The 27,622-nt window shown below is 42.3% G+C and overlaps 1 protein-coding gene across 3 annotated transcripts in view; it reads right to left on the bottom strand.

Annotated features, from left to right (window-relative positions):
* Positions 1–2,312: 2,312 nt before the first annotated feature.
* The window catches only part of LOC126273197 (protein mono-ADP-ribosyltransferase PARP16), a 48,084-nt gene continuing 22,774 nt past the window's right edge, over positions 2,313–27,622 (bottom strand). Inside the window, exons 3-6 of one of the 3 annotated variants that reach the window (XM_049976729.1) lie at positions 17,680–17,883; positions 12,970–13,144; positions 12,485–12,638; positions 2,313–2,825 (exon numbers count right to left, since the gene is read on the bottom strand). In XM_049976729.1, coding sequence (XP_049832686.1) covers positions 2,663–2,825; positions 12,485–12,638; positions 12,970–13,144; positions 17,680–17,883 — 696 coding nt within the window. In that variant the 3' untranslated portion in view covers positions 2,313–2,662. The remainder of the gene's footprint in view (positions 2,826–12,484; positions 12,639–12,969; positions 13,145–17,679; positions 17,884–27,622) is intronic. The other 2 variants (XM_049976732.1, XM_049976730.1) reach the window with 2 other exon arrangements.

Raw genomic sequence — 27,622 nt, 5'->3', positions numbered from 1 at the left:
TTGCAGCACGGAAATACTTTGTGTGTTGTGTCTGTCTCATCTTTCCAATTACCTGAAACCCAGTAGCTTAAGTTCCAACCCTTGAGCTAGACCAACACCACACCAAATGACAGATGCACATTTAAACATTAGAACTCTAGTCTAAGGCCTCAGCATTTGTTATCTTACAAACATTAATGAGAACCCAAGCAAATTCTGATCTTACATAAAATAACTTAGCAGATCAAAGAAGTCTACTCAGTGACTCACTGACCTGTCTGACATGGCAATAAAAGAGAACAAAAGAAAAGCTGCAGTTTTAAATTTCATGTTGAAGGAGATCATTTATGCAGGAGAATCAGACAGACATACAAACATTTAACCATTCCACAGACTCCTTTATGGAGGACATAGAAATAAATATTCCTTGCGTTGAGATGCTACTGACAAAGTTGAAAATAAGTCATCAGGTGCATATGGCATCCCAATTTGGTTTTATGAAAAGTAGTCTTCGATCTTGACCCCTACACAGCTACCATTTACTGTGTATCTCTCATCCAACAAAGTCCCAAGCAACCAGAGAAACCCACAGGTGAATCCTGTATAAAAGACAGATAAAAGAAAGGGCCTAGAAAATTACAGACCTATATCATCAACTTCAGTTTGCTGCAGATTCTTGAGCATAATCTAAGTTCAAATATAATAAATTTCCTTAAGACAGAAAATCTTGTCCATATATTAGACCAGATTTAGAAAGCATTACTTGTGTGAATCCCTAAGGCTGCCCTTTTCTCATACACATACCCTTTTTATGAAATGCTATTGAGAAAATTTAAAATTTAGGGAACGGGCATTTGCAGGTGACTGCAGAATGATTCTGTTGCCACTAACATACATTTTGCTTAAAGAGACACAAAAATAAGACAAATAAGAGCTTGTACAGAGGCATACAGGCAGTTGTTTTCCTCGCACTATTTGCAAGTGAAACAGGAAAAGGAAAGACCAGAAAGGGTACAAGGTGCCCTCTGCCATGCACCATAAGGTGATGTGAAGAGTATGGATGTGGACATAGGACCTTGTTCACATATGTTCCTGGTTTGATGAACACTTAGGGACTCAATCACTTCTCAACTGGCCCATTAAATTACCTATCCTCATCACACAGAAAATAACTGAGATTATTTGGAGCAGAGTATGAAATGGATCAATCAACATCCTGCAGTTAGATATCACTATGGGGCCAATTCAACAAGAAGTGGCTTTAATTGGATACGGCACACATGAACAAATTTGTGGACACTCTTCCTCATCAAACTGTCACTGTTGTCAGAGTGATGTTATGTGCTACTAGCAAACACAGCAATTGTTAAATACATTTGAGAATTAAACATATGTCATGATCTTCTTTTCCCCCTCTATCTGTCCATCTTCTCCACACCCGCACTTTGTCTATCTCCTCCTCCTCCTCCTCCTCCTCCTCCTCTCTGTGCCCATCACCCGCTCCCACATATCTCTGTTCATCTCCTCTTTCCCTCTATGTCCATTCCCCTCCTCTCCTTCTGTGTGTCATCTCCTCTTCCCTCCTCTCTCTGTCCATCTCCCCTTTGCCTCTCTCTCTGTCCTTTCCTTCCTCCCCCCACCTGTCAATCCCCTCTTTCTTCCTCTCTCTGATTGTGAGTCTCGTTTATTGTTTTTGCAAATTCATAATCCATACTAGTATTCCAATCATAATTCAACTGAGATACAGAAAAGGTTGTTACAATATTTCTGAAATATAAGCAATGAGAGAGAACATACTGGTAGAATTAATCTGTCTTATTGCATGGAATAAAAGAAAACCATACAACATCATAGCAGAGCAGAGCACAGCACAGCATTTTCTTTCTCACAGTATCGCATGTAGGACTAACTTTTGTTAGTCACAAAACATTAGTGAATTAATTCTCAGTTCTTAAAGTTCACTAAAATAATGTACCTTAAAAATTCCTTAGTCTACTTTCTGTTATCTTGATTTGTGTGGGCCATTAGCAAAACATTTAGGTAAACAAAAAAAAGAGATGACACCTGTGTCTATGTAGAACTCACCTTGGTTCTAAAACATCACAACAGTACTCAGTTAAATAAATCAATCACTACTTCATAAAACATTAGTACATAAATGTGCATAAAAACAGTGAAAAATATATAACTCACCTGACATCTAGTGTCATGTAGCAGAAACACACTGCTCAATGCTGCCACAGAGTTAGTTTAGCTACTGAATTCGACAGAGGGTTGGAAACCAGGATAACACAAGTAATCATTGTAAGAAGTGAAAGAGACACACATTAGAGTATTAATCAAAGAAACAATGCATTAAAACATTAAGCATTGTGACTGTACTGAGATCAATATTTTAAAAATTCTCATCAGTCTTAATGTTGTTAAAAAAATATGGGTCAATAATTAGTGAAATGTCTTTCCAGTATGAAAAGTTTGTACTCATCACTTCACAATATATACATGAATTTATAAAAAACAAAATTTGAAGAATGCTTGCACTCCGACACTCTAGATATTTCAGTGTCACAACATGTAACAATCACAAAGCCTCACTTGAAGTATACACACAAATTGCACTTCACTTATTATATTACACCTTTAATCATAATAAAATACAACTTTTTATGTATATCACAAATATTCAACTCCAATTCCAGTTGGGTCGACGAAATAGTAGTCTCAGGTGCCTCTGAAGAACCTGATTGTTGGAGAGACCAACAGATACGAGGAGGATGCAGTAGCCCATAATAAATGTGAGTAACTTATGATTCTGTACCCATGATGTTATACCAGTCCAGCCAACCCTGCACATTGTTGAATGTAAATATTACATGTATTGTTCTATGTTCACATATATACATTACAAGAATAAAATACAACAATTTACAAATTCTACTAAGGGTGTGTCAGAAAACTATCTCATTAAATGCAAATCATTTAAAGAAGAAAGCATGCGAAACTTATGGAGTGCTGAGAGTGAGTTGGCAGCTGCAAACTAAGACTTGAAATTATAACTATGTATTAATCAATTAATCCATTTTTTAATCTGAATTGCCTATGATCATAAATTGTATTTTTTCTTTTTTGTGTATTGGAGGAAAACAGTATCATAATGTCAGACGAAATGCATGTAAGAAATAGTCATCAGAGGTATGAGTAATTTATCAATGATTATAAATGAGAACTTCTGCAAAAAGGAGAGTAATATGTCCACCCAGTTGTTGTTACTATTATCTTGTACCAATTAAAAAATAATAATGATGTTCCTCAGAAAAATGTTTATTAAAATATTGATTGGGGTTGGCTCAGGGCAGAATATACTCCTGCTCAGAATAAAATAAACAGGCGAGTTGTACATCAGCTAACTACTGACAAGTTGGCACGACCACCATTACTGTAAAACACAAACTGACAGTAACATACCACCTAATGGAACAGCAGTGATCTTAAGGTTGGTTGGTTTAAAAGAGGGGAGAGGGGGGCAATGACCAAACTGATAGTTCATCGATCCCTCGTTCTGATTAAAACAATTCCACAAAGGTGGGAGTAAAATAATCGAGACATACAAAACACAGCTGGAAGAAAGGAGAAAACCACAAGAATGACAGAAGGGCAACAAATGCTAAAATGGACAGAATCGGACAAGAAAACCACAGAGATATACAAAAAACATATAGAAGAGATCAAAACAAGAGAATAAAAAGGAGAAGCCAACCACTCTGCAACACAGTAAAACCTCCACCATAAAAGCACTAGGATGTAGGACACAGAGGGACAAAGGACATGCGTTAAAACTTAGATAAAATGATAAAATGGACATAAACTAAAGCTGGTGTTGAGGCATTGTCACCCAACACCAAAGGTAGGGTGCTGGGAAAGTTAAAAGTCTGCCACAGAGTGGCTAAAAGTAGCCAGTCCAGCAAGAGGTGGACGACTGTCATTTGTGAGCCACAGCAACACCAAGGTGGGTCCTCGCGACAGAAGAGGTAACCATGCATTAGCCACATATGGCCAATGCGGAGCTGGCAGAGGACAACTGATTCCCTGCAAGAGGACTGCATGGAAGACTTCCACACATTCATAGTCTCCTTAATGGCATGCAGTTTGTTGCACGTACTGTTATGCCATTCTGTCTCCCAAAGCCAAAAAACCGTGCAGAGTATGACAAAACGCATGTCAGTTTCGGATATACCCATTTCCAGAAGTGATTTCTGCATAGCCGATTTGGCCAACCTGTCTGCAAGTTCGTTGCCTGGAATTCCGACATGTCCTAGGGTCCACACAAACACCACTTAACGACGGGACCATTCCAGGGCATATATGGACTCCTGAACGGACACTCCCAAAGGATGGAGAGGGTAGCACTGGTTGATAGCTTGTAGGCTGCTCAAGGAGTCAGTACACAGGAGAAATGACTCACCACGGCATGAGCGTATGAGCTCAAGAGCACGGGATATGGCCGCCAGCTCTGCAGTGAAAACACAGCAGCCATATATGACCATCAGCCATCGAGTCGTCGATGTAAACCACTTCAAAGCCCAGGTACATGTCAAGAATTGAAAGGAAGTGATAGCGGAGAGCTGCAGGATTAACAGAGTCCTTAGGGCCATGCAAAAGGTCCAGAAGAATCTGCGGCCTAGGTGTACACCATGGAGGTGTACATGAATGGACATCGAGAAGAGGTGGTAATGGGAAGGACTCCAGTTCAGACAGAAGGGACTGGACACGAACCGCAATCATAAGCCCTAACCTAAGCTGCCAATGTGGGAGATGAACCACCATGGTTAGGATAAGGAGACGGAAATTTGGATACACAGGGCAACTAAGAACGAGTGCAAAGTAACTGGCGAGCAGTTGTGCACGCCTAACCTTCAATGGAGGGACTCTGGCCTTCACCAGGACACTGGTCACTGGACTTATAAAAGCTGCCATCACTAGGCGAACGCCACAGTGGTGCACTGGATCGAGTAAATGCAATGCTGAGGGCGCCACCAATCCATAAACCAAACTCTCACAGTCAAGGTGGGATTGAACAAGGGCTCAGTAGAGCTGCAGCAGTGTAGAGCAATATGCTCCCCAGTTGGTGTTGCTCAAGCAGCGGATGGCATTGAGGTGACGGTTCAGCTGACGAAGGTGAGGTAGCCAAGTCAATTGAGCATCAGAAACAACTCCTAACAATCGATATGTCTCCACTACAATGAGTGAATCGTCATTAAACTAAAGTTCTGGTTCTGGATGAACAGTGCGACACCAACAGAAATGCATGAAACATGACTTTGCAGCTGAAAACTGAAAGCCACAGGATAGAGTCCATGACTGCGCCTAGTGAATGGCTCCCTTTACGTGCCGCTCGGCAACACCAGTACTGGAGGAGCAGTACGAAATGCAGAAGCCATCTGCATACAGAGAAGGGGAGACCGATGGCCCTACACCTGCTGCTAGACCGTTAATAGCCACAAAAAATAGAGACACTCAATCAGAGCCCTGCAGAACACCATTCTCCTGAATACAGGGGGAACTATGGAAAGTACAGAGCGACAGGAAGTTCTGGATAAAAATCGAGAGCGGGCCCCGGAGACCCCGCTCATACAATGTGGCAAGGATATGATGTCGCCTGGTTGTGTCATATGCTTTACGTAAGTCAAAAAAGATGGCAACCAGATGTTGGCATCTGGAAAAGGCTGTTCAGATGGCAGACTCAAGGGACACAAGATTATCAGTGGTAGAGTGACCCTGGCGGAAGCCGCCCTGACATGGAGCCAGTAGGCCACGTGACTCCAGGACCCAACCCAACTGCTGACACACCATATGTTCCAGCAGCTTGCAAAGAAAGTTGGTGAGGCTGATGGGCCGGTAGCTATCCACATCAAGCAGGTTTTGACGGGGTTTGAGCACTGGAATGATGGTGCTCTCCCGCCATTGTGATGGAAAGATGCCATCGCACTAGATCCTGTTGAAGATGATGAGGAGATGTCGCTTGTAGTCAGACGAGAGATGTTTAATCAGCTGACTGTGCCTCTGATCCAGCCCAGGATCTGTGTCGGGGCAATGTGCAAGGGTGCTGAGGAGCTCCCACTCCGTAAATGGGCGTTATAGGATTCACTGTGGTGTAGAGAGAATGAGAGGACTTTCCTTTCCATTCACCATTTGAGGGTACGAAAGGCTGGGGGGGTAGTTCTCCGTCGCAGAGGCCCGAGCACAGTATCAGCAAAGTGCTCAACAATCACGTTTGCATTGGTAGATAACACGCTTGTTGGGGTCACGTACCCAAAAAGATGTGAGAGATCTTCGTCTAGAATTGGGAAGGTGACGTATGGCACCCAATGGTCGAGATCTATCTCTCCCAACACTTCTGTTTCCATCGTTTTATAAGCTGGCGAACAAGGGCACAGAGCTGCTTAAAGGCTATTAACTGCTCCACAGAAGGATGCCGCTCATGTTGCTGTACAGCTCGCCAACGCTGTAATTGTCTCAGCGACTTCCGGCGACCACCAAGGGACTGTCTTTTGCTAAGGGCACCCTAAAGAACAAGAGATCACATTTTCCGCAGCAGAAACAATTGTTGTAGTGACCTGCTCAAAGACAACATCAATGGCACCATGCAGGGGAGATTCAGCGGTGACAGCAGAGGTGAAGGCTTCCCAGTCTGCCTTGTTTAAAGCCCATCTGGGTAGGTGTCCGTGGGCATGGTGCCAGGGGAGAGTGACAGAAAGATGGGGAAGTTGTCACTACCACACAGATCGTCATGTGCTCTCCACTGGATAAATGGGAGAAGGCCAGGACTGCAAACCGAGAGATCAATGGCCAAATATGTGCCATGTAACACTGAAATGTGTGGGGGCACCTGTATTTAACTCAACCTCTGCCACCTCTTGGCCAGTAAGCATGGTGCCACGCCACAAGGGGTTATGGGTGTTAAAATCTCGTAATATTAGGAAAGGTTTAGGGAGTTGATCGATCAATGCAGCCAATTCGTTCAAGGGTACTGCACCATCTGTAGGAAGATATACATTGCAGACAGTTATTTCCTGCATCGTCCTTATCCTGGCAGCTACAGCTTCAAGAGGGGTTTGAAGGGGGACAGGTTCACAACACACTGAGTTCAGGACACGGATGCAAACTCCACCTGACGCTCTATTATAGTTGCTACGGTCCCTATAATATCCCTTATAGCCACAGAGGACAGCGGTGCACATTGCCGGGAACCAGTTTTCCTGGAGGGCAATACACAAAGCAGGTGTAAAGCTTAACAGTTGCCATAGCTCAGCCAGGTGGTGGAAGAAACTGCAATTTCAGTGGAGGATTAAGTGATCGTGAGACTGGGAACCTCAGGTTCACCTGCTGCCATCAGATGAGTACCTGTGCGATTGACATCCACTGTGTCTGAGGGCCTCATCCTCAGACAGAGAGCTTGTAGATAGTGGTGGTGTGTGTGCGCCACTGCAGTGCCTTGGTTCTGTGGGGTCTTTTTCTTTTTAGGTTTCTCTCACTGCTCCTTAGGTTTGTCTGGCTGAGAGGGCTTCATTGATTCAGTCTCAGGGACTGAGGAGGATCACAAAGCCCTACCTGTGGTTGCTTCAGCCACTGGCGGTTGTCAGCTTTGCCTGTGGTAGGAACCTGGCGATGTCTGGCGGCAGGGGGAGGGGGAGGGGGGGGGTGCAGGTGGAGCCTGACGGCTCTGAGAGCCAACTGTATGCGGTGGAATGGAAGATGGTAGAACCGCAAATGCAGTGGCGGCGTAGGTTGATGTAATATGCACAGGATGCCTCTCATATTTTCTCTTAGCCTCAGTGTAGGTCAGTTGGTCCAGGGTCTTGTACTCTATTATTTTTCTTTCTTTCTTGAGAATCCTGCAGTCTGGGGAGCTAGACAAATGGTACTCTCCGCAGTTGACATAGATGGGAGGCGGGGCACAGGGAGTATTGGAATATGACAGACGTCCACAATCCCGACAGTTAATGATGGAAGTACAGCAGGAAGACATATGGCCAAACTTCCATCACATAAAGCACCACATCGGAGGAGGGATATATGGCTTTACTTCACAGCGGTAGACCATCACGTTGACCTTCTCGAGTAACATGTCACCCTCGAAGGTCAAGATGAAAACACCGGTGGTAACCTGATTATTCCTCTGACCCTGGTGAAAACATCATCAGACAAAATGGACACCTTGCCACTCTAAATTGGTGTGCAGCTCATCGTCAAGACTGCAAAAGTATGTCCCTGTGAAATACGATACCCTGGACCATATTTAAGCTCTTATGGGGCATGATGGAAACAGAAACATCCCTCAGTTTGTCAAAGACAAGGAGTGCCCATGACTGGGCAGAGGATGCTGTTTTGATCAAGACCGACCCTGACCGCATTTTGGACAAGACCCCCACCTCCCCAAATTTGTCCTCTAAATGCTCCACAAAAAATGAAGTTTCATTGACAAGAAAGAGTCCCCATCAACTCTCTTACATACGACATACCGAGGTGAATAAGCTTCGCTGGTGTCCTTAGCCTGGCGTTCCTCCCATGGTATGGTCAGGAGGTATTTTTTAGCATTGAAGTTAGACCTTGACCCCTTAGAGACTGCTGGTGTTTCACCACCAGCAAGAGATGGTGTGCTATGCTTCATGACATGTCATCTGCCCTGATGCACACACTCCAACCAGGGGCCATTCCCACAGGCGCCACCCAGCCGCAGCAAAGGCCACTTGGCAGGATGGCCATTGCTGGGAGTCCCGATGCCCCAGGGTGACGGGCATCTACTCCTCGGCATATGTGCATCACATAAAGGCCGTAACATGTTAAGCAAATACTAACAAAGAGATAGAGGGGCTGGCCAGTACTTACCTCAGTTCAGTACAGCCGATAGATACACAAAACAGAACAGAAAATTTACGTTCCTAGCTTTCGGAATAAATGTTCTTTCATCAGGGAGGAGAGGGGGGGAAAGAAAGGGAAGAAGGGAAAGTGGATTTAGCTACTCACAATCCAGGTTATGAAGCAACAGGGAAAGGAAAACAGGGAGGGTAGCAAGGATGGAGGCATAGTTGTCAGAGGGAAGCCAAAGATATTGTACTGTAGGTACTGGGCCAGCTTCAAACCAAAGAGGATGCATACAGAAGTAAAGAGGTATATAGTATAAATATGTAGGATGAAAAGATGCATGAATGGCTAAGGGAAAGAGGAGAAGACTGAAGAGTAAATGGGAGTGAGGTTGTTTAACGTAGGTTCAGTCCAGGGGGATGGCAGGATGAAAGGATGTGTTGGAGAGCAATTTCCCATCTCCGCAGTTCAGAGGGACTGGTGTTGTGTGGCAGAAGCCAAATGGCACATACGGTGTAGCAGGTTCCTAGGTCCCTAGAATTATGCTGGAGGGCATGCTCCGCTACTGGGTATTGGACATCTCCTAGGCGGACAGTTCATCTGTGTCCGTTCATGCGCTCAGCCAGTTTAGTTGTTGTCATACCAATGACAAAGGCTGTGCAGTGCAGGCATTTCAGCTGATAAATGACGTGTAGTTTCACACATGGCCCTGCCTTGAATTGTGTATGTTTTACCAGTAGCGGGGCTGGAGTAGGTGGTTGTGGGGGGATGCATGGGGCAGGTTTTGCAGCGGGGTCGGTTACAGGGGTAGGAACCGCTGGGTAGAGAAGATAGTCTGGGAATATTGTAGGGTTTACAAGGATGTTACGGAGGTTAGGGGGGGGGGGGGGGGGGGGCGAATGGCAACTCTGGGTGGTGTGGGGAGAATTTTGTCAAGGGATGATCTCATTTCAGGGGTTGACTTGAGAAAGTCATATCCCTGGCGGAGTAATTTATTGATGTATTCAAGGCCAGGATAATATTGGGTGACGAGGGGGATGCTTCTGTGTGGTCTGAGGGTAGGAACATTGTTGTTGGACGGGGAGGAATGTATTGCTAGGGAGATCTGTTTGTGGACAAGGTCTGCAGGATAGTTGCGGGAGAGGAAAGCACTGGTCAGGTTATTGGTGTAATTGTTGAGGGATTCGTCACTGGAGCAGATACGTTTGCCACGAATACCTAGGCTGTAGGGAAGGGAGTGTTTGATGTGGAATGGATGGCAGCTATCAAAGTGAAGGTACTGTTGTTTGTTTGTGGGTTTGATATGGACAGAGGTGTGGATGTGAGCTTCAACAAGATGAAGGTCAACATCCAGGAAGGTGGCTTGGGTTCTGGAGAAGGACCAGGTGAAATTCAGATTCGAAAAGGAGTTGAGGTTATGGAGGAAATTAAGGAGTGTTTCTTCACCATGAGTCCAGACCACAAACATGTCATCTATAAACCTATACCAGGCCAGGGGTAAGACTCCTTTTAGTCACCTCTTAAGACGGGCAGGAATACCTTGGGCCTAATCTAAACTGCGGACCCGAAGGGGGGGAGCAGTGATCTTAAAATACTGGATGAGATAGAAAATGGTGAGAGGTGACAAAATTGATGGTGAAATTATAAAAGGCAATGTTTCATTGCATTTGTTCTGGAGAAAAAACAAGAATTATACAGCATACAGTCAGTGCTATGAAGAAGAATGTTTACTGAACTGAAGTACCTTGTGCAGCATACAATTCTTCTTGTTCTGCTGCTGTGTATTTTTTTAATTTAGCACAACATCATCCTTATTGCATGCAGTTAATTATTTATTTAAACAACTGAAGAAATATACCATATTTGGTGAGATTAGCTCTGCTTGATTAAAATCATCATTTGTGGAAATGCAAGGCATCAAATGACTAACAAAATAATATTTAATGATCAAGGAGCTTGCCAGAAACAGAGGCTATAATTTCTATCATTTAAACAATGGACATGACAGTTACACCAGCTGAATTTTGTATAGATGGAAAGATACAGTAATTGATAGAATTCCAGATTTCCAATTTGACTTCTATGATATTGTACTAAGAAATCACGTGACCCTACTTCTACTGGAACATGTTCTATTGCAACATGTTACGTCAATGATGTGATGACTGGAACATTAGTTAGTGGGTGGATCGATAAGATGGGTTGACATCTATATTTTTCACAATGATATTTCATTAGCTAAGTGAGTAGGTGATACAACATTACGTTGAACAGATGGCAACCAGTTTGAAGAGCGTATTTATTATTCAGGGCACAACAATGGGTAGTTAAAGGTAAAGCACTGGATGTGATTCAGCTGTTCCAGAACATGGTTGTACTTCATAATAAAGGCAATGGCTGTTACAGACTGATTAACAAGTGTATAAAAAACATTTGGAGCATACAGCCTGTCATCCAAGTACAAACGACAGTGCTTGTATGCAAAGGTCCTTTCATGATCTTCAACATAATGGTAAGAGGACTCGTCAGCATTGTAGATATTGTCAACAGATGGCACACCATATGATAGGGACTTTTTCGTAAGGAAAACTAAGTAACACATTGGTGTTGCATATTAGCGTATGTCTGTTTCTTTCATACTTTAACTATGTTCTCATAATAACATCTTTCATAAAAACTGATCACCTAAGTGGCAGTGGAAGAGTAGCTTGCAAAAACGACTAACTTGCTTTCTGTCAGAAAATGTTCTGTACCAAACCTGACGCAAAATAAACAAGAGTGACATTGCAAATGTATGTGCTTACCAAATATGTTCAAAGCTAGAATCCTTTGAGTCCACACATATTTGCATTTGTTCCTCCCACAGCTCAAAGGCATTTCTCCATTGAGTTCACCATTAGGTTGTATAGTGGGTCTACTGCTGACTCCTTCCAGTAAAGCACAAGAACACACCTGCCACTGAGTTAATCCATATGGGCAAACTCTGCTACCACATAATTATGCAGCTCACAATTTAAGAACACACATACACTAATATTAGCCTGTAGTGCCCTAGTAATACTAGGCATTCTTGTTTGTTTTTGTACGATATAACAGCAGCGGATGCTGTTGTCAGCATCTTTTAGAGTGGATTATTCAGTGTATATTACACTAACTTTGACTGTCAGAGAAACTCCCAAAACCTCTGAACTGTGTGTACCCTTAAAAGCAACTGTAACGTCTAGGAATTCTTAAATCTGAAAGATGTATGCTCCACTTATAAAATTACTAGAGCAGTATTTCTACAGTGGAATGGTTGCATACATTGTGCAAACATCAAGGCCACTTCTTTGCGAGAGATACCTCCTATTTCCCCTTTTTGCCAAGTTTACTCAGTGTATCTCAACTATGACACCCATTCAAAATTTGTTTAATTTTATCACTTCATGAATGGAGCTTTTTCTCAATGTCAGGCACTTAACTACATGATTATTTTGGGCATGTAGTAAAGATTTATTCCTCTGTGTTACTGTATACCATATACAGACTGTTTCGCTATTTCCAGTAATTTCTTCATATAATCTCAGTTTTCAGGAACATACAGTAGAATAATGCCAACAAATATACCAATTCTACACAGTAGAATCTCACACACACTACCTACCTTTCTGGTGACGCTTGTGGTTTATTGTACACCAGTAAGTAACGTACTCTGACGAGGTCGCTGTTTGTCACCAATATATATTTTTCAGGCACTTCCCCACCAATGCTATCGGGTGGTGCCTTTTGTTTTTTACGAGAAGGTGCTGCTGCTGCTGCTGTGACAATAAAAGAGCAAGGTCAAAAAATGAGCTCATTAAATCAACAACACTGTATACATAAGTTGTTGGATATTTCTTGTCAATATGTTCATTAAATTATGTGACAGTAAATTATTTTTAAATTTAAAGAAAATGGTAAATGTATCAATCAAATTGCATGCACAACGTACTACCACTTATAACTGTTCTGGGGGAGAGGGGAAAATATCTGGACGTGTCATTGGACGTAGCTTGTAATTCAATATTTCATTTACAGTTTACAATGTATTATTCTTAAACATAATGCTATGCATATAGACATATACCAACACCTGTCAGTTTAACGTACATTTATTGACTGGCCGTGGATAATGTACATCAGGATGGTCAATAGCTTCACAAAGAGCTACAATACTCAGAGATGGCCCTAGTATACTCTTTCCCCACCCATAGCCAGTTGGACTGTATGGAAGGCTCATTGACATTTCAGTAGACAGATAAATTCCAGAACCAAACAGCGAGTTCTGTAAAAAGAAAATGCTGGTTTTAATTATGTGGAAACTTACTTCAATTTAACAGTATGAATTGTAGCAACAAAGCACAACAGTACCAACCTTATTTAACTGTTGGTGGCAAACACTGAAGCATTAGCTACATTTTACAAATATCTGACACACAATAAGTATAGGTTTTGAATCATGGGAATAAGGTGTTTTCTATAATCTACAATGACATTTTTAATCTATGCTAATTTTTAGAAAATTTATAGGAATTTTTTCTTGCATGAAAACTTATAGGCTCTGACAAATGTTTTGGTAAAACAGCCTCCAAGTGTTACATCATCTGGCTTTACACTTTATTTCAGTTGGACAAATGCTGTAATCTTCTAACAAAACAATGACTACGGTCTTAAACAAAATGAGTAATTTATTGTTAACAAGACAGTAGCTGAGCAAATGCTGAGAAATTATGACAGTGTACATGACAACATACCATAACAAATGTCTTAAAGAACAAATATCTTAGAAGTGAAACTGCTCTTGGCTTATACATAGTGTAATGAGCAGCAGTGCTGCTTTGCTAACTTTCTGCTGGTCTGTACAGACTTACATTTTTCTTCTAATATTGTCCTGAAGTCAAAGTGCAACTTTTTCGCATCTACAGTTAATACAGCAGTTCTTACACAGGGACAAAGAGGTGCATTTTCTACCAAATCAATACTTGCCTGCCAATGTTTTCACTACTTGTTCCATACACATATGGAACACACATTAATTAGAATGTGACAGTGTAACCAACTTAATTATTGCAGCAAGAAAATGTATACATATTAATTTTTTTTAACTTCCAAATAAACATTAATAATCCAGCTCTGAATTAAAATGGTACCCAATGGGACATGAAGAAATCAGGAAAGCATAAATCAAGCATGCTCCTTTTGTCAGAATGTGCCTTTACTACTACTACTACTACTACTACTACTACTACTACTTGAACAATGACAGGTTTTCTAAATTATGGTTCTGCAGAAAACTGCCGAAAGAAAGCTGAGCTCCCGATCGATCCAGCTGTATATGTTACAATCTGTGACCAAGCTCTGTAGCATATCATGCTGTTAAGGGTGGAGATTGCTGCTGGTCTGAAGGCATAAACAAGTCGGTTGGCTTTTGTCACACGCTTTCCAGTATATCATTAAATGTGTACTGAACCAAAATAGTGACTTGTCAGTTCTCTACCTCAAAAACCACCAACCTCTCACAGCTTTTAACATCAACTGAAATGCTGCATTTCGAAGACTTCTATGAAATGACTGAATACTGATAGGTAGTAAAAGTAAAATGTAGCAATGCTGGCAGTTTATGCGAAGTAATTTCTATCAGTAGAGCAGTTACATCTGTGTAGCTCCGTTACTTCTGACTTTCATTTAAAGCTCAAATTTTCACTGAGAATTACAAGTGCTCCTGTGGACTGATAAACAGAAAATGTAATTTTATATGAAACTTTAAGAAGGAAGGTACTTTGATAGTTATTTAAATCCATTTTGTAATCTTTTATGAATAGCGGGTGAACAAGTGCACATTTCCAGACTTCGGGAAGTTTTCTGTCATGATTTGTGTGAGTTCTCTGACAGAATTTGGTCTCAAGTCTACAGACAGACTTGAGAGTTCCCGTATAGTGTAAATAATACTAAAAAATTTCTAAGTTCTGAGCACTGATGCTCAAAATAAATCAATGTTCGGCAGACAGAGAACAAATACAGTTCCCAGTTGCTTCTTATACCACAAAAGAGCAGTCCAATGAAAACTGAACACCAATCACAAGTGGGCCATGGAATGATTCCAAGCAAAAATAACCACCACAGTGTGATGACATTTATGCCACTGGGAGATGAGATGATCAATTCCTGCTTTACAGGACTTCCTTGTCTGAACCTTGGACTTCCTTGTCGCACTGAAACCACAATCCATGCATGTCTTTCTTCAGATCATCAAACATTTTAAATTCCCAAGGTGAAAGACCCGGGCTGTAGGGAGGATGCTGTAGTGTTTCCCAACCAAATAGTCTTCATTTGATTGGAAGTGTGGGGGGCAGGAATTATTGCGACTTCCTCCTCCGACTGCAGAGGATCTCTACTCATCAAGTTCAAGCATGGAATCACAACCAATGTGCAGTGTCCTGAAGACACTTTGAACGAACTGTGACACACCATTAAGTCAAAACTCCCACGAATGCTGACATACAGAAACACCCTGTTGATCCATATCACCCGTCCCCGCACTACCAATCAGATGAAGTCTATGCTTTAGTGATTTGGTTGTGAAGCACTGTAACATCCTCTCTACAGCCTGGATCTTTCACTATGTAATTTTCGCATCTTCAGCAAAATAAAAGAAAGACATGTGGCCAATGGTTTCAGTCAGTCAAAGAAGTGCAAGAGTGGGCGGAGTTGTGGTTCTGTCAGCGGTCGACCATATTCTACAAAACAGGAATTGATCATCTTGTCTCCCAGTGGGATAAATGTCTTAATACTTGTGGAGATTACTTTTCAGTGGAATCATTCCATGATCCTGCTGCTGTCAGTGTTCGGTTTTAATCTGACTGCCCACCTTTCTTTCTATAACACCTCACACAAAGTCATCCCCTGAGCGGATAACTAATAACTAATTTTGGGGATAAGAGTTTTTTTTACATTGTGTACTGCATCAATTTAGTTTGGTTTCTTCAGTTTTCCTTCTATACGTACAGACGTCCAAGTCTTTTCTGGTTTAGTCTTTTTTTTTTTTTTTTTTTTTTTTTTTTTTTTTTTTTTTTTTTTTTTTTTTTTTGCATCATCTCTTTTGTAAATGCTTTTTATAGCACAAAGTTATTACATTTTTGCTTTAATAGTCATGGGTCTGTTAAATGTGGTATGCCCTTACCTTCCTCAGAACTGACTTACCCAGCCAGTCTGGGTGCCTACAGTTCAAAGTAGACTCTGAACCATGATGCAACTCAGAAATTTACAGATTAACAAACACTGTTAGATGTGAAAGAACTGATAATTGACAGATAAAAAAATATTGGTCAGTGGAGGGGTTAAGAGACTGAGCAGAGAAGCCATCAGTGCCTAAGCCAAGAGAGAGATCTCTGGTGGGAGTTATGTCTTTTGAAATATGATCAAATTACGAACATATGTGGGAGTGGTAAAATCGTGGCACTGGAAGCAATATTGATGCCAGAGCTGGGAAATAATTAAAGGACGTGAAAGTATATGGGACAGTCTAGTATGCAGGTTAGAACTGACATGGGCTCCTCTAGGAGCTATACCCACATCTGACCCCTGCCAACCCAATTAAGGGCTAAGACAGCCAAAGGGAGAAGGCCAAAAACTATGTAGTGAGCATCAGTTGTAGTGACAATAATAAAATAAGGTGAGAAAAATAATCACATCAGTAGATGCGTGAGTGAGGACAACATGTGTCAACTCAGCACACTGGACACCACTCCCCTCACAGCTGCCCCACCAGTGTTCTGTTATAGCCAACATGTTAAAGATGGAAACAGCACTCACTATTTTTGAGGAAGTATAAAAACCTATTCACCTGTGGGGTGGGTGGCGTATTGTGGGAAAACACATTATAAGTAGATTAGGCAGACCTCCAACATAGGGCCTTCACTTGCACTTCAACTGGAACACACACCTGAGAGCAGATGTCAGTGGGTTGATGTTCCTTGTACGCAAAATGAATCTGATAAGTTAGAGGATTAGGAAATTTTTGCATAGTGACTGCATAAGTGAGCAAGAGTTCGTACCACTAGGAATGAAGAGGGAAGATCCCTGCTTCAGCAAGGAGACTGCCAACAAGACTAGTCAGGAAGACACCAGTATCCAGTCGTATTTTACAACAATGGACTGGGTCCAACAGTTTCGTGACTGAAGGTGTCACTGAACCATAAATCTGGCAAGCACAGTCCAACTGGAATGAGACCAGAGCCCAGTAAATATGGACAAGAGTAGCACAATCTGCATCCTAAGAACTGTATGCAATGAAGCAGAAACCATTAAGCTTTCACATGCATGTAACATTTACTTGATGAATACAGAGCAGCCATGCCAGCTTTTTTCAAAGAGAGGCGCAAAAAATCAGGACTGTGAAACAACATCCAAGCACTTGGTGCCAAAGTACAGTTCTGGATCCAGGTAAATGATGGTACCACAACAGAAATGCACAACGCATTTTTGCAGGAGAGACTTGGAAGCCACACTTAATATTAAATAGTTTATGTGTTTATCTCTATGCTCAAAATTTTATATTATCTTAATGATTCCTTCTTTAATTGTCCAGTATGATCCAGGCTGGTTACAGTTTCATTACAAGTGTATAAAGGCAATTCAGCTTAATGTTTGAAAGTTTATTTGTAAATATGGATTATGTAGCATGTATACCACCCAAAACTGACTGGCACTGCTTCCTGTGCTAAGGTATTCCTTGTAATATGAAACAAAAATTATAAACACATTTAAAGAAAATAAACTGCAGTACTAAAGAGGTCATTAAACAAATGTCACAAAACAGACCTTATTTAATAACTGTTGCAAGCCATACTGAACAATGGAGTAGAAATTCTCGAGTCGGCTGCCATGAAAGGCAAACAATGTTTTCCTCCCTGCTGACAGGTCGGACCAAGCTTCTCTTGCTGCTTCACTCAAGGTGACAGAGAAAATATGAGCAGGTGGTTCATATGGTATATCACACTTCACCAGTGATAATACTGAAGAAAACTGTAAATAATAGAAAATGTCTTACTCATCATCTATGCAATATAAATAATAGAAAACTTCTTACTCATAGTGCATTCAATACACTTACAAAAATTCCTTTAAAGCTATATAATAAAGTGGAATAAATAACAAATATAAAGGCTATTGTTGACCTTTCGCACTTAAACTACTTTCCAAGTATAAGTTATGCATTCTCACTTCTCACATTACACATACTGTATATGCAATGCCGAGGGGGGCAGGGGGGAGGGGTCTCCTTTGAATATATTCACATTTTGATATTTATTTTCACATTAAGCAACAATTTCTCAAAATTACATCTTACTGCAATTACTGTATTACCATCTACTACAATATTTTAGGGTATATTATTTAAAATGTTTATACTGCAAGTGCAATGACATTAATGCAATTTCAAGGTAGAGCCTGTCTGATTTAACAACATAGACACTAATTTGATCCAAATCTTTTTACTATCTTTCGTAGCTAAAAGTTTGTGCTCATAATTCCACTGCAAATGGATAATTTTGTTTCATAAATAGGAATGTTGGGTCTGGAATTAGGCAGTGCAAAGTTACAGTAAAATGAGGAAATTTTAGCGTAAGAAAATTATTCAGAACTACCTGCTAGTCACATTATCACTTAGTGCAAGATTATCTCCTTTGAAATATGCTATTGGGAAACTACAAATTCTGTGAACATATGCAGCAACCCACATGTTACTACACTTTGCTGCCGCTAACGCGACACATATCACACAATTTAAGTAGCGTGCCATTTGGATACTCCTGGTCCAGTGTCTCAATTGTCTGCAGCCAAGAGCCAGTGGCCCCAGGTGGGCAAATGCGCTTTATATTGCTGTGCACCAGCTCTGGCTGGCAGTCTGTACCTGTCACCAGTCTGTAAGTATCAACAAGCCTGCATTCATCACTCACCTCTATGTATCTGTATTCAGTCATCTCTTGCCTGTACCAGTTCTGTACACAGTCACTCCTTGGCCTAATGACCATTAAATTGTCACTCCATGGCCTAATAAACTAAGGATTTCATCTAGTTGCATTTTTCATTGTGTTCTGAAGTCACATCACAAGTGGCGGCAAGTCAAGCTTTGGTCCTTTCCTGTGCTCCACTTAGAAACTTGTGCGAGCACAACTATGGTGATTGTTTTTCCCTGTGCTTCTACAGCAAAAGCAACTATATATGGCTGCCTTTGACCACTTCATGGCTACACTGACAGTACAGATTCCACTGTTTTTCAGTGGACCATCACAGTCTTCCTCCATCTGACAACAATTCTACAAATTGGCAAGTCTCTACCACAGATTGGAAAGTCTCTGCCACATGACTCTGCCTCCACTTCCATCACATTTCGGGTTTGGCAAGCTTGTGCCTACAGCTCCACCAACACCTTTGTCGTCTTTCGAGTAACGGACATGGACACTGGTAGCATTTTGTTTTTGTTATAGCCTCCTTTTCAGGAATGACCTGCTCCTGCGTTACGTTCATTGGCTTCCTTTACAGGACCAGGCCTTCCTCTCTTCATTGTAGTAGACCGTTTCAAGATCCGGCCTTCCTCTCTTAGATGTTCTGCTCAGAGGCCTCCTTTTCAGGACCAGGTCTCCGTCTCCATCTCTTCATTCATTGACCCCCTTTTCAAGACTGGCTATGCTCTTCCTTGTGGTCACACTGAGCCTGCGGTATTCTTCTCATTGCTCAGGCACCCTGACTTTTTCCAAGTTACACACTCCACTGCATCAGTCCCAGTGTCTTTTTCTTTCTTGAACCCCATCACATCCAATGATCTCACCATGTTTCAGGGATGCAATGCCCTACCTCACACCCAACGAAGCCATTCATCAGTGCATTCCTTCTTGTTGGGATTCGTCCTTGACTGCTGTTTTCTGCAATGCCCAATCAAAGCGGTGAAGGATGGCATTGTTGCTTTTCATGGAACACATCGGATCGGCACAACAAGCCTGCCAGGTGAAGAGGAAGCTGCTGCAATCCCAGCCAGGAAACCTCGCTGCAATGGACAACTCCACCATCGACAATGATGAAGACAGCACCATGGACACTTCCCTCTTGCTTTGTAAAATATGAGAGAGCTGCATGTGGACACCGGAGTAGCTGTTTCACTCTTCAACTCTCAACTGCCTGCTTGGCTGGGCTCCCTATCATTGGGTCCCATCAAACACTGTCTGACAAGCTACACTAAATATTATTTTCCTATTCTTGGTTGTGGCCTGCCACAATCCACAGTTGGTAGCACAAACAGTAGCTTGCGACAGAATATTTATCACTTTTATTGAATGTTCTTCAGGCATTTGTTGGTTGTTTGATGCCCTCCATTCTTCCTTATATTATTTGTTGTTTGTCTACTGTAGTAGATGCAACTTTTGCGGCACTGTCATACATTTTTTTGGTCAAAGGCTTCCCTTGTACAGTGATTTTTTGGCTCATTTTTTTTACGATTCTTGCTTCCACCATAACATCCAATGCCCTCACAGTTCCGTATGGCAGCACATCGCCCCAGCTGTGCCCGCCCACCTTCCTGCCGGTGAATCACCCTCATGCAGACAACACAGTAAGGCCTCTGAATGCCTCTTCCAATGACACAGGCACCTCCTATTCTGCTGCAGGCACCTCCTGCAGTGACACGGATGCCCCCTCGCCAGCTGCACGCCCTCCTGCACAGACACAGTCACCTCTCACCCCAATGCAGATGATTTATGCAATGATGCGGGTACCTCCAGGTAACTCCGGCACCACCCCAGACACCTCCTACACCGCCACATGCACATCCTGCTCCTCTGCAGGCGCCATCTGCACCTAAGCGGTCACCTCTTACCCTACAGAGGCACCTCCAGCACCTATGTGGACTCCTCCCACACTGATCCAGGCACCTCCTGTACCAAGCGGGCACCTCCCACACTGACATGGGCACCTCCAGCTTGAGGATGGGTGCCTGTTGCTTCCTACCACTGCTGCCTACTCTCCCACTGGACACCACAGCTCCCCATCTTACAAAACGTTGGGATGACTCTTGCCTAGTGTTGCTGGGGTATTCCACCGGACATTCCTAGAGGGGAGAAAGGTGCAGGGCCACACTCCATGCCCTACCACCCCTGCTCACACGTCCAGGACAACTGCTTCTGACACTATGGATGAGTCGTCCATCAGCAGCTCATAAGGGAATGGGAATCTGGTCACTCTTCCCACCCAAGAAAGGAGGGGTGTAATAACCATACTGTGGTATGCGATACACATACTGTGGTACACATCACTGTGGTACACATCACACAGTTTGAGTAGAGTACCGTTTAGCTGCTCCAGATCCCCACCAGAGGTCACCAATCATGGTCCAGCACCCAAGTCACCTGCAGCAGAAAGCCAGCATCCTCTGGTGTGTAAATGCTCTTTATACTGAAGTGCATGGGCTATAGCTGGCACACTGTACCCGTCACCAGTCTGTAAATGTCAACAAGTTCATAATAGTCAATTGTGTGTACCTGTCTATCTGTACTCATCTCTAGTCTGTACCTGTTCTGTACCCTGTCATTCCATGACCTGTAAAATTTAAAACGGCGAATCAACAGTTCAAAGAGATTTTGGGCTTGCAGCTGGTCGTTGTAAACTTCATGCACGATATTTCGGCTGGACAACTGCCAGCCATCTTCAGGTGAGCCGAATGAGGACTGACAAAGACATACTCCGCTCCGTCTTATATAGTGCGCTGACCATATTGCCGCACATGCACTGAAGTCGCAGAGGCTGAAGGACCACACTGCCCAGAGACAGCGCCCTCACTGGTGGAACTGCAAGACTAAGCTGCCTTCAGTATTGTCGCTGGCCGCAGCTATCAATGTCTTCTGGCACCTTCGTCTCCAGCAAATTTCGGTGATGACAGGATTCCGCACGTTATTTAATTATTTAATTGGTAACCATTGTCATGGTTCATTAGATTTCCCGCGATGTGTATTTCAACGGATTCTTTGATAATGGGTCCCAAAAAGTTGTTGCTGTGGCCAAAATTGAAGTTTTGTCGTACTCCATTGAATGTCGGTTGGAAATACAATGTTCCGCAATTGCAGACTTACTGGGTGGCAGTAGGCAAGTGCAATGTTGATGATCCGTACAGCATTCTTCCACTGTATGTGTTGTCTGTCCTATATAGGCCATACCACACTGACACGGAATTTTGTAAATTCCCACCTTCTGCAGTAACAAATCATCCTTCATCGATCCCAGTAAATCTGAAATCTTAGAAGGTGGACGAAAAACCACTTTCACATGAAAATTATTAAGAATCCTCGCTATTTTGAAGGAGATATTTCAAACGAAGGGAAGAAAAGCTAGGGACTTGGCTAGTGCGTTCTCCTCTTCATCCACTTCCCGGTTCCTGGCTCTAGTTGAGAAGGCCCTGTTAATTTGCTGGGTCGAGTATCCATTGTCTCTGAACACAGTCCTCAAATGTACAAGTTCCTTGGGCAAATTCTCTGCATCTGACACTGTATGTGCCCTGTGAACAAGGGTTTGAAGTACACTCACAGTTTGGTATGGGTGATGGCAACTTGAAGAATGCAAGTACAAATCAGTGTGTGTGGGCTTACGATAAACAGAATGTCCCACCGAGTCATCACTCATCCATTTAATCAAAGCATCCGGGGGAAGGCAACCATCTTTCTCTAGTTCCAGAGTAAATCAAATATTCTCATGGATGGAGTTAAGACAATGAAAAAACTCCATTAACTTTTCTTCTCCATGGGGCCACAGTATGAAAGTATCATGGACATATCTCCAAAGACAGTTGGCTTACAAACTGCTGATTCAAGTGCTCTTTCCTCAAAATCCTCCATAAAAAGCTTAGCCACAAGAGGAGACAGAGGAGGAAAGAGCATGTCGAAACAAAGCAGTGATGTCCGATTCCAACTGTTGATCAATTAACGTCACGGAATCCGCAAGAGGTACTTTTGTGGAAAGGGAAACTACATTAGAACTCACTATAAGATCGAACTACTTAAATGGAGAGCGCACAGTATACTGATAAAATCAGCAGCGTTCCATATATTATGCGAACATTTGCCAACAAATGGTCTCAGCAAAGAAGCTAGACGTTTGGCTAAATCATATGTGGTTGCATCACTATAGGCCATAAAAGCAGATCATCTTTATGTACTTTAGGAAGACCATACAGTCTCAGTGGTATGCTGCCATGTGGTCTTAAATGCTGATGGTCTCTGGAGATAACAAGGAAGATTTCAAAACTGCACACATGCTTTTGGGTCTTGATCAATCCGCCTATACATTGTATCACTAAGTAGATTATACATCTTCTCCAAATACAACCCACGAGGTAACAAAACTGTAGAATACCTTTATCAGCCTTCAGCACCACTATTTCCAGATCTCAAAGGTTCTGCAGTGCAGCCCTTTCTTCAGCAGTTATGTTACAGCTTTGGGGAGGAGCTTTCAGGAGAACCCGACCAGTTTCCCTTCTTATTTCTTCAGCAGTGTCCTTAGGAAGGTGATGTACAGGCTGTTCAACCCCACTGACGAAACTTACAAGAGGTACTGCACTTGGTGTAGGTGCAAAATTAAGACCCCATTACAGAAGAATTGTTCCATCTACTCTTTAAGATTGTAATACTTCTTTCTCTAATATCATGGGACCGGGAGGATGAAGTGACCTCAGCCAAGTTCAACTGGGTACATAAGTTACCGGCAGATGTCTAAATTTGATCGCTTGGTGCCACAACATCCGATGCCACATGAAATAACTGCATGACGTTCTGTTGTTTATTTCATGGAGAAGATTTTAGATGATACAATGCTGTCAGTTTTTGGCAGAGGTCTTAATTTCGCACCTATATCAAGTGCAGTACCTCTTATAAGTCTCATAAGTGGTGTTCAACATGCTGTATGCCGGCTTCCTATGGACACTGCTGAAGAAATAAGAAGGGAAACTGGTCGGGTTCTCCTGTAAGCTCCTCCCCAACGCAGTAATATAACCGCCCAAGAAAGGGCTGCACTGCAGAACCCTCAAGAAATAGTGGTGCTGAAGGCATTTGGAGATGTATAGTCTACTTAGTGATACTATGATAGGAAAACTGATCAACACCCAACAGCACGTGTGCAACAGAAGATGTGTGCACTTTTGAACTCTTCCCCGTTATCTCCAGAGACCATCAAGCAGTTAAGACCACCTGGCAGCATACCATCGAGACTGTATAGTCTTCTTAAAGTACATAAAGAAGGTCTGCCTTTACAGCCTACAGTGATTAATATTGACCCACCCACAAATAATTTAGCGAAACATATAGCTTCTTTGCTGAGACCATTTGTTGGCAAATTGTTTACATCATATACAGAACTCTGCTGATTTTATCAATAGACTTCAGTAGTTCAGATCTTCTAGTGAGTTTTGATGTAGTTTCCCTTTTCACAAAAGTACCTTTTGCAGATTCCTTGGCACTAATTGGTCAACAGTTTGAATCGGACATCAATGCTTTGTTTTGGCATGCTCTTTCCTAAACTAATATTATGTTTAACCAGGAATATTTTTGAACAGTCCGATGGTGTTGCCATGGGCAGCCCAATGTCTCCTATAGTGACTAACCTTTTTATGGAGGATTTTGAGGAAAGAGCACTTGAATCAGCAGTTTGTAAACCAACTGTTTTTTGGAGATATGTCCATGATACTTCCATAGTGTATCCCGATGGAGAAGAAAAGTTAATGGAGTTTTTTCATCATCTTAACTCCATCCATGAGAATATTCGATTTACTACGGAACTAGAGAAAGATGGTTGCCTTCCCCCGGATGCTTTGATTAAATGGATGAGTGATGACTCAGTGGGACATTCTGTTTATCGTAAGCCCACACACACTGATTTGTACTTGCATTCTTCAAGTTGCCATCACCCATCCCAAACCGTGAGTGTACTTCAAACCCTTGTTCACAGGGCACATACAGTGTCAGATGCAGAGAATTTGCCCAAGGAACTTGCACATTTGAGGACGGTGTTCAGAGACAATGGATACTCGACCCGGCAAATTAACAGGGCCTTCTCAACTAGAGCCAGGAACCGGGAAGTGGATGAAGAGGAGAACGCACTAGCCAAGTCCCTAGCTTTTCTTCCCTTCGTTTGAAATATCTCCTTCAAAATAGCGAGGATTCTTAATAATTTTCATGTGAAAGTGGTTTTTCGTCCACCTTCTAAGATTTCAGATTTGCTGGGATCGATGAAGGATGATTTGTTACTGCAGAAGGTGGGAATTTACAAAATTCCGTGTCAATGTGGTATGGCCTATATAGGACAGACAACACATACAGTGGAAGAATGCTGTACGGATCATCAACGTTGCACTTGCCTACTGCCACCCAGTAAGTCTGCAATTGCGGAACATTGTATTTCCAACCGACATTCAATGGAGTACGACAAAACTTCAATTTTGGCCACAGCAACAACTTTTTGGGACTCCATTATCAAAAAATCCGTTGAAATACACATCGAGGGAAACATAATGAACCGTGACAATGGTTACCAATTGAATAACGTGCGGAATCCTGTCATCACCAAAATTTGCTCGAGACGAAGACACCAGAAAACTTCGATAGCTGCGGCCAGCGACAATACTGATGGCAGCTGAGTCTTGCAGTTTCACCAGTGAGGGCGCTGTCACTGGGCGGTGTGGTCCTTCAGTCTCTGCGACTTTAACGCATGCACGACAGTACCATCAGCGCACTATATAAGATGGAGCAGAGAATGTCTTTGTTAGTCCTTGTTTGGCTCGCATGAAGATGGCTGGCAGTTGTCCAGCCGAAATGTCGTTCAATGAAGTTTACAACAACCAGCTGCAAGCCTGAAATCTCTCTGAATACTCCATGACCTAATAAATTGGGGATTTCTTGTAACCATGTTTTTCATTGTATTCCAGATCACACAAACACACATGTTATAAAACTGCAAAGCAAGAAACTCGCATAGACAGTACACTAAATTCAATATATCTAGACAAACAAATAAATACTTGTTAGCACTAGGTAACAATAAGTGTGTTACATAATAAAATGTGTAACAAGGAAAATAATCAACTTTCAACAACATAATGTAACTGGCTAGATAAAAAATCTGCTCAGCAAGCAGTGGCATGAGAAAATACATATAAAAAAGGCTGTAGGTATGCAAGATATGCCTGCTGGAAGGAGCCACTGGCTCAGAAAGCTTGCACAACTAAAATCTTTTTTTATGTGTGTGTTTTCCTTCTGCTGCTTTATCTATTCAACTTATAATAAAATGTGTGCCATAGTTACTGGAATCCATCATTTACCAATTTTCAAGATCTCAAGTGAACACTTGTGGTGAAAATGCCCCTAACTGGGTCAAATTTCTTGGCACCTACACCATGACAATGATAACAAGGCACACCTACATAATTATGCAGCATCTGGACAAAATGAACGATTAGTCATGTCATACTCTTCAGGAGCCACGATGTTGCTTTGCACAGCATGCCAGTTTTTGCGTGTTTTTCCATTTCTCTCCCAGTCAGTCTAAAATGAAGTATGTTACAGTAAATGTTTCAAAAAATTACAGCAGAGATGCTGAGTCACAGATAACAACAACACAAAGCCCGTCAAAAAGAGAGCTTTCGGGCAACTAGGCCTTCGTCGAAAATACACATGCATGTGTGCGCACTCTCTCTCTCTCTCTCTCATACACACACACACACACACACACACACACACACACACACACACACACACACACACACACACACTGACCATAATCTCTGGCTGCTGAAGCCAGACTGCGAAGAGCAGCACATGGTGGGAGTGGCAACCGGGCGGGTGGTTGGTTGGTTGGTTGGTAAGAGGGGGAAAGGGACCAAACTACGAGGTCTGCGATCCCTTGTTCCTAAACAATGCCACAAGTGAGAATAAAATAGACAAGACATATAACACAAAATGAAAAGAAAGGAAAGACCACAAGAACGAAGGAAAGGCAACGAACACTGAAAGGAACAAAAGAGGACAAGAGAACAACAGAGAGATGCAAGAAGCAGTTAGAAGAGAGTAAAACAAGGAAGCAGATTACAGTGGCTGACCAAGCCAGCCAATCTGCAACACATTAAAACCTTACCATAAAAGCACTAGGATGGAGGACACAGAGGGACAAAGAACAGGTGGTAAAACTCAGATCAAATGATAAAACCCACCCTCACAGATGATATGTAAAACAAAATCAGCCAATGAGGCGTTGTCTGCTAAAATCAATGATAATGAGTCCGGCAACCGAAGATGAAGTTGTAGGGCAGCCAAAGAAGGACATAGCAGAAGAATATGGGCCACTGTCAAGAGGGTACCACCCCAACACTGAGGTGGGTCTTCACGGCGCAGTACCACATTTCAAATGCTTCTATTCTAGATTGTCTAAACTGTTAATCGTCCACATTTCACGTCCATACATGCCAACACTCCAAACAAATACTTCAAGGAAAGAATTCCTGATGCTTAGATCCATACTCGATGTTAACAAATTTCTCTTCTTCAGAAACACTTTCTTTGCCATCACCAGCCTACATTTCAAATTCTCTCTATTTCAACCATCATCAGTTATTTTGCTGTCCAAATAGCACAACTCCTCTACTACTTTAAGTGCCTAACTTCCTAATCAAATTCCCTCAGCATCACTTAATATAATTTGACTACATTCCGTGATCCTAGTTTTTTTTTTTATG

This window comes from Schistocerca gregaria, chromosome 5 (assembly GCF_023897955.1).
Source record: "Schistocerca gregaria isolate iqSchGreg1 chromosome 5, iqSchGreg1.2, whole genome shotgun sequence".
In the NCBI taxonomy this organism is placed as follows: Eukaryota; Metazoa; Arthropoda; class Insecta; order Orthoptera; family Acrididae; genus Schistocerca; species Schistocerca gregaria.
This window is presented reverse-complemented; position numbering and strand designations above follow the sequence as displayed.